General features: G+C 50.2%; 1 protein-coding gene across 7 annotated transcripts in view; it reads right to left on the bottom strand.

The window, feature by feature from the left end:
• DYSF (dysferlin) overlaps positions 1 to 13,180 on the bottom strand; it is a 423,810-nt gene that overhangs the window by 267,320 nt on the left and 143,310 nt on the right. For 5 of the 7 annotated variants that reach the window (XM_075346129.1, XM_075346154.1, XM_075346146.1 and 2 more), the window contains exons 17-20: positions 4,597 to 4,632; positions 1,794 to 1,909; positions 1,485 to 1,598; positions 857 to 1,034 (exon numbers count right to left, since the gene is read on the bottom strand). In XM_075346129.1, coding sequence (XP_075202244.1) covers positions 857 to 1,034; positions 1,485 to 1,598; positions 1,794 to 1,909; positions 4,597 to 4,632 — 444 coding nt within the window. The remainder of the gene's footprint in view (positions 1 to 856; positions 1,035 to 1,484; positions 1,599 to 1,793; positions 1,910 to 4,596; positions 4,633 to 13,180) is intronic. The other 2 variants (XM_075346137.1, XM_075346179.1) reach the window with 1 other exon arrangement.

Here is a 13,180-nt window from a genome sequence, read left to right as displayed (position 1 = left end):
ACTGCCCCTATATACAAGAATATAACTACTATAATACTGCCCCTATGTACAAGAATATAACTACTATAATACTGCCCCCTGTACAAGAATATAACTACTATAATACTGCTCCTATGTACAAGAATATAACTACTATAATACTGCCCCTATATACAAGAATATAACTACTATAATACTGCCCCCTATGTACAAGAATAAAACTACTATAATACTGCCTCCTATGTACAAGAATATAACTACTATAATACTGCCCCTATGTACAAGAATATAACTACTATAATACTGCCTCCTATGTACAAGAATATAATTACTATAATACTGCCCCCTATGTACAAGAATATAACTACTATAATACTGCCCCCTATGTACAAGAATATAACTACTATAATACTGCCCCTATGTACAAGAATATAACTACTATAATACTGCCCCCTATGGACATGAATATAACTACTATAATACTGCCCCCTATGGACATGAATAGTACTTTTCCTGCAGTTATTGGTCAGTGGAGGCTGAATAATCTGTATCCTCCCTGTAACGTTGGGTTTCCATCAGTCGGGAGCAGTAATGACCTGTGACAGATGAGGTTACTGTCGTATTATCAGTGCAGATTATTGCTCTGGTGCGGTATACTGTTCTTGTGACTGAGCTCACCGGTGAGCTGGGCTGTAATTATACACTGTATATTATTTTATGTGGAGACATCTGCACATTATACAGGAACAGCTCTGGAGTCATTAGTGCGGGAAGCTGTGGCTCGCTGAACGTGCCTTATACACTCTCCAGCTTTATTTATTACCATCTGAGCCCAGCCGGGCTGCGGAGTCACTAACACATCATACACATGTCTTACCATCGAACACGGCTCTGCTATACTGGGTGGTGGAGGCCAGGGGTAAGCAGGTGGTGTCAAACTTATTGCCGTAGTTTCCAATGCTGACTTCAAACTGGATGGCGTCATCGACGTCTTGGAGCATTGATGCCGAGTAGAAGGAGGCGAAGAGGCAGTACTTCCTCCTCCGGAGGTATTTCTAGACAATGACATGAAATATCTGAGGTGGCTTTGGTCATTGATTACTCATTGGTATTTTGGCTTGGTTTTTAGTCTTCCCCCCCATAAAGTTACATGTAAACAGCCGGCGTGCGTCCTGACCGGCTCCACCACTCGTCGCCCCCCGGATCCCATCACATAGTCCATCAAACCTCCCCCAACTGTATATTCGACTTGTACAAACAATCAGAACACAAATTGGTCCTTTCCAGGTGAAATTCCGACTTTGGAGATGGAAAAAAACCCACCATCCGCAGCCCAATTAGGGTAATTTACGTCTTCCTGATTATGAGCGAACGTTCCAGTCCACAAATCATTCCCAGATAATACGGTACGAAATCTGCTCTATCAATTAGGAGGCATGGAGGAACTAACAGATGGGCCTTCAGCTTCTACAGAAGTCACTTCATCCAAGAGAAGCTGTGGTTACCTCGACGCGTAAGATGTCATCGTAGGAGATGTCCTCCACCCTCTGCTCCGTGTGCTCCACCAGCTTGGTCTCCAGCTCCAGCAGGACACGTCCTCGGTAGGCTACTCCTTCTCCCTGTCACAAAGAAAGAGGTCAAAGCATAGGTCAAAGCATTGGACACATGAAAAAAGACTGTACACCGTGAGCTGAGAACCCTCGTGCATGAGTTAGGACAGCCTGGGACATTAGGAGAGGTGATTCCAAGCAACGTTAAGCTCAAACATGGCCCCAAACATGGACTTTACCACCATGATGGACCCAGCTTCTTACCTTCCCCATATTGAGCTCTTCATAGGGATCTGGGAATCCCGTAAACTCTCTCGGACTTCCATAAAGGTTCACGTAACAAGGTCCGAAGGTCGGAAGGAATCCCACACTGTCATCAACTGAGATCAAAGAGACCACAGTCCAATATGAGATTCGTGGACACAACAACTATGGCAGAGATTTTGTAATGTCTCACATTGAAATATATCGGAACTGGTCAAAATAATGATCCGAAATATGTTCCCCTATGGCCCCTTTCACATTGCGTTTCGATCTCCGTTCAGTGATGCCGTCGGGACTTTCGTTTGAACCCCCTGAGAACCGGATTTCAGACATATCTTGACTATAATGGTGCAGACGGAGTCACCGTCTTTGCACCCTTTTTGGGGGTGTACTACATCTTCGTGTCCTCCTCCAGAAAGCGTATACTCCCGAAAATGGTGCACAAAAGAGCACACGGTGACTCTGTCTGTACCATTATCTTTCAATGGCTCTGTCGGCGCATAAGGCCGAAACCCGTTTTGCGAGGTTTCGGTCTGAAGCCCAGACGGGACCATTGAACGGAGATCAGAACGCAATGTTAAAGGGGCCCATTATATGATGAACGCTCCCGAATGTCATTATCCTGTGCCCCAATTGTAGGAGGCGTAGACCGGTACATAGAGGTCTTACAGACGGTATGGGACAGTGGTCCGTCTGCTGCAGTCCCCTCCAATAATAATGTGGGATTATCACCATCTCATATATCCTCACTGCATTCCCGGCAGACACCGCGAGACATCGGATAACACACAGTGACCGCCCCAAGCTCCAGACACCTTCAGAATGTGGACCGGGCAATGCCACAGCGGGTGGTGTGTGCCGGCAGTGACAGCATCGGACAGCAGTGCTCAAGCCTCCCCCGCCATCCAGTGCCCAATACTGCCCAGCCTCATCTAATACATCCTATCTTATACTCATTGTACATCCAGAGCTGCATTCACAATTCTGCCAGCTGCCATAGGAAGTCACTATTAACTCATAAAATACTGTCCTATGTTGTTGTTATTACTATGTATAATTTTGCAGTTTATTAAAACTTTTTGTTATTTAAATGACACTATTATTGTATTATTTTGCTTCTTTTATTACTGGCCTACATAACATGTTTACATTTAGGCGCATAGGTTCTTGCCCCTAAGAGGATGCCAAGTGTGGGTCAGTTCATGGAAAATTCATTTTACTAAATAAAAACATTATTTAAAGTGTTTTTCTACATTTTTTTTATTTATTTAGACTAAAACTTTTCTTTTTTTTGTCCCAAAAAGACTTTAAGCTTCCATTTTAGTGCAGTCAAAGTGATATGCGGGCATTCTTCTTCCTGACAGCATATTGTGACTGTATGGAAAAATATACGCGCCTATAGGGGCAGATACTAGAGGTACACGTATAAGACAGTCCTGGGGACCTCTATAACGGCCTGGGCTGTTATTCTCAGTGATCATCACTGTTAGTTGTGTTTCCCCCTCGTTTACAATGCTGGGCAGCTCCGTGTGGGCAGGGCTTTATTAGTTGTGTTTTTTCTTGTTTACAATGCTGGGCAGCTCCGTGTGGGCGGGGCTTTATTAGTGGTGTTTTTTCTTGTTTACAATGCTGGGCAGCTCCGTGTGGGCGGGGCTTTATTAGTGGTGTTTTCCCCAATGTTTACAATGCTGGGCAGCTCCGTGTGGGCGGGGCTTTATTAGTGGTTTTTTTTCTTGTTTACAATGCTGGGCAGCTCCGTGTGGGCGGGGCTTTATTAGTTGTGTTTTTTCTTGTTTACAATGCTGGGCAGCTCCGTGTGGGCGGGGCTTTAATAGTTGTGTTTTTTCTTGTTTACAATGCTGGGCAGCTTCGTGTGGGCGGGGCTTTATTAGTTGTGTTTCCCCCTCGTTTACAATGCTGGGCAGTTCCGTGTGGGCGGGGCTTTATTAGTTGTGTTTCCCCCTCGTTTACAATGCTGGGCAGCTCCGTGTGGGCGGGGCTTTATTAGTTGTGTTTTTTCTTGTTTACAATGCTGGGCAGCTCCGTGTGGGCGGGGCTTTATTAGTTGTGTTTTTTTTCTTGTTTACAATGCTGGGCAGTTCCGTGTGGGCGGGGCTTTATTAGTTGTGTTTTCCCAATGTTTACAATGCTGGTAGCTCTGTGTGGGCGGGGCTTTATTACTTGTGTTTTCCCCAACGTTTACAATGCTGGGCAGCTCCGTGTGGGCGGGGCTTTATTAGTTGTGTTTTTTTCTTGTTTACAATGCTGGGCAGCTCTGTGTGGGCGGGGCTTTATTAGTTATGTTTTTTCTTGTTTACAATGCTGGGCAGTGTGTGGGCGGGGCTTTATTAGTTGTGTTTTTTCTTGTTTACAATGCTGGGCAGCTACATGTGGTCGGGGCTTTATTAGTTGTGTTTCTTTCTTGTTTACAATGCTGGGCAGCTCCGAGTGGGCGGGGCTTTATTAGTTGTGTTTTCCCCAATGTTTACAATGCTGGGCAGCTCCATGTGGGCGGGGCTTTATTAGTTGTGTTTCCCCAATGTTTCTAATGCTGGGCAGCTCTGTGTGGGTGGGGCTTTGGTATGATTGACGGCTCAATGCTTTGCCTCAGTCCTATGTAGGGAAATCACCAATCACTTATAAATTCTGGAGAGCCCCTTTAAACTGCAGTGCCTTGGAGCTTCAAGGGTTGACTGAGACCCCCGTACAGCTCGGCTACAAAGGCTGATCCTTTCTGTCATACAGGATATGATTGGTACGGGAATTATTGACCAGAATGTAGAGGATATCTCAAAGGACGTACAGTTAGGAATCGCAGACGCCTTTCCTGCGGTCTCATCTGAAGCACAAAGAAACAAGTCTTGGTTAGAGAGAATGTAAATGATGGAACATAAATGGAGATGATTAATCTGCTAAATTACATGGTGGAATAGAAACAATGCAAACAAATAAACTGGATTAATGCATTAAGGAGTTAATCAATTACTTGTAAAAATGCCAAAATAAAGCAATGACAAGCATTAGCCACTCACAATATGATGAGGGGGAACCGGCTCTGAACTCCTCCTGCTTCAAAACATAGATTCACACTATGTTCCTGCAGCCACCACTAGGGGGAGCTAAGAACTCAGCAGTGATGGCTGCAGACATGAGCTGAGCTCCCTCTAGTGGTGGCTGCAGACATGAGCTGAGCTCCCTCTAGTTGTGGCTGCAGACATGAGCTGAGCTCCCTCTAGTGGTGGCTGCAGACATGAGCTGAGCTCCCTCTAGTGGTGGCTGCAGACATGAGCTGAGCTCCCTCTAGTGATGGCTGCAGACATGAGCTGAGCTGCCTCTAGTGGTGGCTGCAGACATGAGCTGAGCTCCCTCTAGTTGTGGCTGCAGACATGAGCTGAGCTCCCTCTAGTGGTGGCTGCAGACATGAGCTGAGCTCCCTCTAGTGGTGGCTGCAGACATGAGCTGAGCTCCCTCTAGTGATAGCTGCAGATATGAGCTGAGCTCCCTCTAGTGGTGGCTGCAGACATGAGCTGAGCTCCCTCTAGTGATGGCTGCAGACATGAGCTGAGCTCCCTCTAGTGGTGGCTGCAGACATGAGCTGAGCTCCCTCTAGTGATGGCTGCAGACATGAGCTGAGCTCCCTCTAGTGGTGGCTGCAGACATGAGCTGAGCTCCCTCTAGTGGTGGCTGCAGACATGAGCTGAGCTACCTCTAGTGGTGGCTGCAGACATGAGCTAAGCTCCCTCTAGTGGTGGCTGCAGACATGAGCTGAGCTCCCTCTAGTGGTGGCTGCAGACATGAGCTGAGCTCCCTCTAGGGGTGGCTGCAGACATGAGCTGAGCTCCCTCTAGTGGTGGCTGAGGACATGAGCTAAGCTCCCTCTAGTGGTGGCTGCAGACATGAGCTAAGCTCCTTCTAGTGGTGGCTGCAGACATGAGCTGAGCTCCCTCTAGTGGTGGCTGCAGACATGAGCTGAGCTCCCTCTAGTGGTGGCTGCAGACATGAGCTGAGCTCCCTCTAGTGGTGGCTGCAGACATGAGCTGAGCTCCCTCTAGTGGTGACTGCAGACATGAGCTGAGCTTTCTCTAGTAGTGGCTGCAGACATGAGCTGAGCTCCCTCTAGGGGTGGCTGCAGACATGAGCTGAGCTCCCTCTAATGGTGGCTGCAGACATGAGCTGAGCTCCCTCTAGTGGTGACTGCAGACATGAGCTGAGCTTTCTCTAGTGGTGGCTGCAGACATGAGCTGAGCTCCCTCTAGGGGTGGCTGCAGACATGAGCTGAGCTCCCTCTAATGGTGGCTGCAGACATGAGCTGAGCTCCCTCTAGTGGTGGCTGCAGACATGAGCTGAGCTCCCTCTAGTGGTGGCTGCAGCATGAGCTGAGCTCCCTCTAGTGGTGGCTGAAGACATGAGCTAAGCTCCCTCTAGTGGTGGCTGCAGACATGAGCTAAGCTCCCTCTAGTGGTGGCTGCAGACATGAGCTGAGCTCCCTCTAGTGGTGGCTGCAGACATGAGCTGAGCTCCCTCTAGTGGTGGCTGCAGACATGAGCTGAGCTCCCTCTAGTGGTGGCTGCAGACATGAGCTGAGCTCCCTCTAGGGGTGGCTGCAGACATGAGCTGAGCTCCCTCTAATGGTAGCTGCAGACATGAGCTGAGCTCCCTCTAGTGGTGACTGCAGACATGAGCTGAGCTTTCTCTAGTGGTGGCTGCAGACATGAGCTGAGCTCCCTCTAGGGGTGGCTGCAGACATGAGCTGAGCTCCCTCTAATGGTGGCTGCAGACATGAGCTGAGCTCCCTCTAGTGGTGGCTGCAGACATGAGCTGAGCTCCCTCTAGTGGTGGCTGCAGACATGAGCTGAGCTCCCTCTAGTGGTGGCTGCAGACATGAGCTGAGCTTTCTCTAGTGGTGGCTGCAGACATGAGCTGAGCTCCCTCTAGTGGTGGCTGCAGACATGAGCTGAGCTCGCTCTAGTGGTGGCTGCAGACATGAGCTGAGCTCCCTCTAGTGGTGGCTGCAGACATGAGCTGAGCTTTCTCTAGTGGTGGCTGCAGACATGAGCTGAGCTCCCTCTAGTGGTGGCTGCAGACATGAGCTGAGCTCCCTCTAGTGGTGGCTGCAGACATGAGCTGAGCTTTCTCTAGTGGTGGCTGCAGACATGAGCTGAGCTCCCTCTAGTGGTGGCTGCAGACATGAGCTGAGCTCCCTCTAGTGGTGGCTGCAGACATGAGCTGAGCTCCCTCTAGTGGTGGCTGCAGACATGAGCTGAGCTCCTTCTAGTGGTGGCTGCAGACATGAGCTGAGCTCCCTCTAGTGGTGGCTGCAGACATGAGCTGAGCTCCCTCTAGTTGTGGCTGCAGACATGAGCTGAGCTCCCTCTAGTGGTGGCTGCAGATATGAGCTGAGCTCCTTCTAGTGGTGGCTGCAGACATGAGCTGAGCTCCCTCTAGTGGTGGCTGCAGACATGAGCTGAGCTCCCTCTAGTGGTGGCTGCAGACATGAGCTGAGCTCCCTCTAGTGGTGGCTGCAGACATGAGCTGAGCTCCCTCTAGTGGTGGCTGCAGACATGAGCTGAGCTTTCTCTAGTGGTGGCTGCAGACATGAGCTGAGCTCCCTCTAGTGGTGGCTGCAGACATGAGCTGAGCTTTCTCTAGTTGTGGCTGCAGACATGAGCTGAGCTCCCTCTAGTGGTGGCTGCGGACATGAGCTGAGCTCCCTCTAGGGGTGGCTGCAGACATGAGCTGAGCTCCCTCTAGGGGTGGCTGCAGACATGAGCTGAGCTCCCTCTAATGGTGGCTGCAGACATGAGCTGAGCTCCCTCTAGTGGTGGCTGCGGGCAGGCAGTTTCTTCATATGTGAAGAGAAGCAGTGAATATAGATGTGTAGACGGGAATATTAATGTATTTAGAGCACTTGTATAGTGTAAAAACATATAAATTATGGAGATCAGACTGAGCTGAATATTAATGGACTTGTTCCACCTTTTCCAAACATGGAGCCAGGAAAAGCTGCCTGATATTCGGCCTGAGAAAAACAGCCACAAAAGGCTGCAAATGTGATTCCAGCCTTAACAGCACTGGGCTTTTACAAAGAGTAATTTTATAATCAATCCATGGTGGCGCTATTGCATTGTTTTCTATGGAAAAGAAATGGCCGTAGGAACAGTGGTAGAAAGTGGTACTGCATGTAAGAAGAAGGGAATTTTGTTTACTTACCGTAAATTCCTTTTCTTCTAGCTCCAATTGGGAGACCCAGACAATTGGGTGTATAGCTACTGCCTCCGGAGGCCACACAAAGTATTACACTTAAAAGTGTAAGGCCCCTCCCCTTCTGGCTATACACCCTCCCGTGAGATCACGGGCTCCTCAGTTTTAGTGCAAAAGCAAGAAGGAGGAAAGCCAATAACAGGTTTAAAGACAAATTCAATCCGAAGAAACATCGGAGAACTGAAACCATTCAACATGAACAACATGTGTACTCGAAAAAAACAAAAATCCCTAAGAAAACAGGGCGGGTGCTGGGTCTCCCAATTGGAGCTAGAAGAAAAGGAATTTACAGTAAGTAAACAAAATTCCCTTCTTCTTTATCGCTCCTAATTGGGAGACCCAGACAATTGGGACGTCCAAAAGCAGTCCCTGGGTGGGTAAAAGAATACCTCGTGATAGGGCCGTCAAACAGCCCTGTCCTACAGGTGGGCAACCGCCGCCTGAAGGACTTGTCTACCTAGGCTGGCGTCCGCCGAAGCGTAGGTATGCACCTGATAATGCTTGGTAAAGGTGTGCAGACTCGACCAGGTAGCTGCCTGGCACACCTGCTGAGCCGTAGCCTGGTGCCGTAAAGCCCAGGACGCACCCACGGCTCTGGTAGAATGGGCCTTCAGCCCTGAAGGAACCGGAAGCCCCGCAGAACGGTAGGTTTCAAGAATTGGTTCCTTGATCCACCGAGCTAGGGTGGATTTGGAAGCTTGCGACCCTTTACGCTGACCAGCGACAAGGACAAAGAGTGCATCCGAGCGGCGTATGGGCGCCGTACGGGAAATGTAGATCCTGAGTGCTCTGACCAGATCCAACAAATGCAAACCTTTCTCAAATTGATGAACTGGATGAGGACACAAGGAAGGTAATGTGACATCCTGATTGAGATGAAAGGGAGATACCACCTTAGGGAGAAACTCAGGGACCGGACGTAGAACCACCTTGTCCTGGTGAAACACCAGGAAGGGAGATTTGCATGAGAGCGCCGCTAGCTCGGACACTCTCCGAAGAGACGTGACCGCTACTAGAAAAGCCACTTTCTGTGAAAGACGAGAAAGGGAAACATCCTTCATAGGCTCGAAAGGCGGCTTCTGGAGAGCAATTAGAACCTTGTTCAGATCCCAGGGCTCTAACGGCCGCTTGTAAGGAGGGACGATATGACAAACCCCTTGCAGGAACATGCGTACCTGAGGAAGTCGTGCTAGTCGCTTCTGAAAAAATACAGATAGCGCTGAGACTTGTCCTTTAAGGGAGCTGAGCGACAAACCTTTTTCCAACCCGGATTGCAGGAAGGAAAGAAAAGTAGGCAATGCAAAAGGCCAGGGAGGAACTCCCTGAGCCGCGCACCAAGATAAGAATATCTTCCACGTCCTGTGGTAGATCTTGGCGGAGGATGGTTTTCTAGCCTGCCTCATGGTGGTAATAACATTTCGAGATAATCCTGAAGACGCTAGGATCCAGGACTCAATGGCCACACAGTCAGGTTCAGGGCCGCAGAATTCAGGTGGAAAAACGGCCCTTGAGATAGCAAGTCTGGTCGTTCTGGTAGTGCCCATGGTTGGCCTACCGTGAGGTGCCACAGATCTGGGTACCACGATCTCCTCGGCCAGTCTGGAGCGACGAGGATGGCGCGACGGCAGTCGGCCCTGATCTTGCGCAGCACTCTGGGTAACAATGCCAGAGGTGGGAACACATAAGGTAGCCGGAATTGCGACCAATCTTGAACTAAGGCATCTGCCGCCAGAGCTCGGTGATCGTGAGACCGTGCCATGAAAGCCGGGACCTTGTTGTTGTACCGTGACGCCATCAGGTCGACGTCCGGCACCCCCCAGCGGCGACAGATCTCCTGAAACACGTCCGGGTGAAGGGACCATTCCCCTGCGTCCATACCCTGGCGACTGAGGAAGTCTGCTTCCCAGTTTTCCACGCCCGGGATGTGAACTGCGGAAATGGTGGAAGCCGTGTCTTCCACCCACGTTAGAATCCGTCGGACTTCCTGGAAGGCTTGCCGACTGCGCGTGCCAACTTGGTGGTTGATGTATGCTACCGCTGTGGAGTTGTCCGACTGAATTCGGATCTGCTTGCCTTCCAGCCATTGTTGGAAGGCTTGTAGGGCAAGATACACTGCTCTGATTTCTAGAACATTGATCTGAAGGGTGGACTCTTGCTGAGTCCACGTACCCTGAGCCCTGTGGTGGAGAAAGACTGCTCCCCACCCTGACAGGCTCGCGTCCGTCGTGACCACCGCCCAGGATGGGAGTAGGAAGGACTTTCCCTTTGACAATGAGGTGGGAAGAAGCCACCACTGAAGGGATTCCTTGGCCGCCTGAGAAAGGGAGACGTTCCTGTCGAGGGACGTCGACTTCCCGTCCCATTGACGGAGAATGTCCCATTGAAGTGGACGCAGATGAAACTGCGCGAAAGGGACTGCCTCCATTGCTGCTACCATCTTCCCTAGGAAGTGCATGAGGCGTCTCAAGGGGTGTGACTGGCCTTGAAGGAGAGATTGCACCCCTGTCTGTAGTGAACGCTGTTCGTCCAGCGGAAGCTTCACTATCGCTGATAGAGTATGAAACTCCATGCCAAGGTATGTTATCGATTGGGTCGGGGTGAGATTTGACTTTGAAAAGTTGATGATCCACCCGAAACTCTGGAGAGTCTCCAGTGCAACGTTCAGGCTGTTTTGGCATGCCTCTTGAGAGGGTGCCTTGACAAGTAGATCGTCCAGGTAAGGGATCACAGAGTGACCCTGAGAGTGCAGGACTGCAACTACTGCTGCCATGACCTTGGTGAAGACCCTTGGAGCTGTCGCCAAACCGAAAGGCAGGGCTACGAACTGAAGGTGTTCGTCTCCTATAACGAAGCGTAGAAAACGCTGGTGCTCTGGAGCAATCGGCACGTGGAGATAAGCATCTTTGATGTCTATTGATGCTAGGAAATCTCCTTGAGACATTGAGGCGATGACGGAACGGAGGGATTCCATCCGGAACCGCCTGGTCTTCACATGCTTGTTGAGCAGTTTTAGGTCCAGAACAGGACGGAAAGACCCGTCCTTTTTTGGCACCACAAACAAATTGGAGTAAAAACTGTGACCTTGTTCCAGAAGAGGAACGGGGGTCACCACTCCTTCCGCTCTTAGAGTGGCCACCGCCAGCCGCAGAGCATCGGCTCGGTCGGGAGGTGGAGAAGTTCTGAAGAAGCGAGTTGGAGGACGAGAACTGAACTCTATCCTGTACCCGTGAGACAGAATGTCTCTCACCCAACGGTCTTGGACCTGTGGCAGCCAAATGTCGCCAAAGCGGGAGAGCCTGCCACCGACCGAGGATGCGGAGAGAGGAGGCCGAAAGTCATGAGGAAGCCGCCTTGGTAGCGGGTCTTCCGGCTGTCTTTTTTGGGCGTGACTGAGTTCGCCAAGAATCTGAGCTCCTCTGATCCTTTTGAGACCTTTTGGACGAGGAGAATTGGGACCTGCCTGAGCCTCGAAAGGACCGAAACCCCGACTGTCCTCTCCTCTTTTGGGGTTTATTTTGTCTGGGCTGAGGTAAAGATGAATCTTTACCCTTGGAGTGTTTAATGATTTCATCTAAGCGCTCCCCAAACAGTCGGTCACTAGAAAAAGGCAAACTGGTTAAACACTTTTTGGAAGCAGAATCTGCCTTCCATTCTCTTAACCACAAGGCTCTGCGTAAAACTACGGAGTTGGCGGACGCCACTGCCGTACGGCTCGTAGAGTCTAGGACAGCATTAATCGCGTAAGACGCAAATGCAGACATTTGAGAGGTTAAGGGTGCCACCTGCGGAGCAGATGCACGAGTGACCGTGTCAACCTGTGCAAGACCAGCTGAAATAGCTTGGAGTGCCCATACGGCTGCGAATGCTGGAGCAAACGACGCGCCGATAGCTTCATAGATGGATTTCAACCAGAGCTCCATCTGCCTGTCAGTGGCATCTTTAAGTGCCGCCCCATCTTCCACTGCAACTAAGGATCTAGCTGCAAGCCTGGAGATTGGAGGGTCCACCTTGGGACACTGGATCCAGCCCTTGACCACGTCTGGGGGAAAAGGATAACGTGTATCCTTAAGCCGCTTGGAAAAACGCTTATCCGGATAAGCGTGGTGTTTCTGGATTGCCTCTCTAAAGTCAGAGTGGTCCAGAAATGAAGGGAATTTTGTTACTTACCGTAAATTCCTTTTCTTCTAGCTCCTATTGGGAGACCCAGACGATTGGGGTGTATAGCTACTGCCTCCGGAGGCCACACAAAGCATTACACTAAAAAGTGTAAGGCCCCTCCCCTTCTGGCTATACACCCCCAGTGGGATCACTGGCTCACCAGTTTTAGTGCAAAAGCAAGAAGGAGGAAAGCCAATAACTGGTTTAAACAAATTCACTCCGAAGTAACGTCGGAGAACTGAAAACCGTTCAACATGAACAACATGTGTACCCGAAAAACAACCAAAAATCCCGAAGGACAACAGGGCGGGTGCTGGGTCTCCCAATAGGAGCTAGAAGAAAAGGAATTTACGGTAAGTAACAAAATTCCCTTCTTCTTCGGCGCTCCATTGGGAGACCCAGACGATTGGGACGTCCAAAAGCTGTCCCTGGGTGGGTAAAGAAATACCTCATGTTAGAGCTGCAAAGACAGCCCTCCCCTACGGGGAGGCAACTGCCGCCTGCAGGACTCTTCTACCTAGGCTGGCGTCCGCCGAAGCATAGGTATGCACCTGATAATGTTTGGTGAAAGTGTGCAGACTCGACCAGGTAGCTGCCTGGCACACCTGTTGAGCCGTAGCCTGGTGTCGTAATGCCCAGGACGCACCCACGGCTCTGGCAGAATGGGCCTTCAGCCCTGATGGAACCGGAAGCCCAGCAAAACGGTAGGCTTCAAGAATTGGTTCTTTGATCCATCGAGCCAGGGTGGCTTTTGAAGCCTGCGACCCTTTGCGCTTACCAGCGACAAGGACAAAGAGTGCATCCGAGCGGCGCAGGGGCGCCGTGCGGGAAATGTAGATTCTGAGTGCTCTCACCAGATCCAACAAATGTAGATCCTTTTCATACCGATGAACTGCATGCGGATAAAAGGAAGGCAAGGAGATATCCTGATTAAGGTGAAAAGAGGATACCACCTTAGGGAGAAACTC

The sequence above is a fragment of the Anomaloglossus baeobatrachus genome, chromosome 1, assembly GCF_048569485.1.
Source record: "Anomaloglossus baeobatrachus isolate aAnoBae1 chromosome 1, aAnoBae1.hap1, whole genome shotgun sequence".
Classification (NCBI taxonomy): domain Eukaryota; kingdom Metazoa; phylum Chordata; class Amphibia; order Anura; family Aromobatidae; genus Anomaloglossus; species Anomaloglossus baeobatrachus.
Note: the sequence above shows the minus strand (reverse complement) of the source record. Positions and strands in the feature narration are given on the sequence as shown.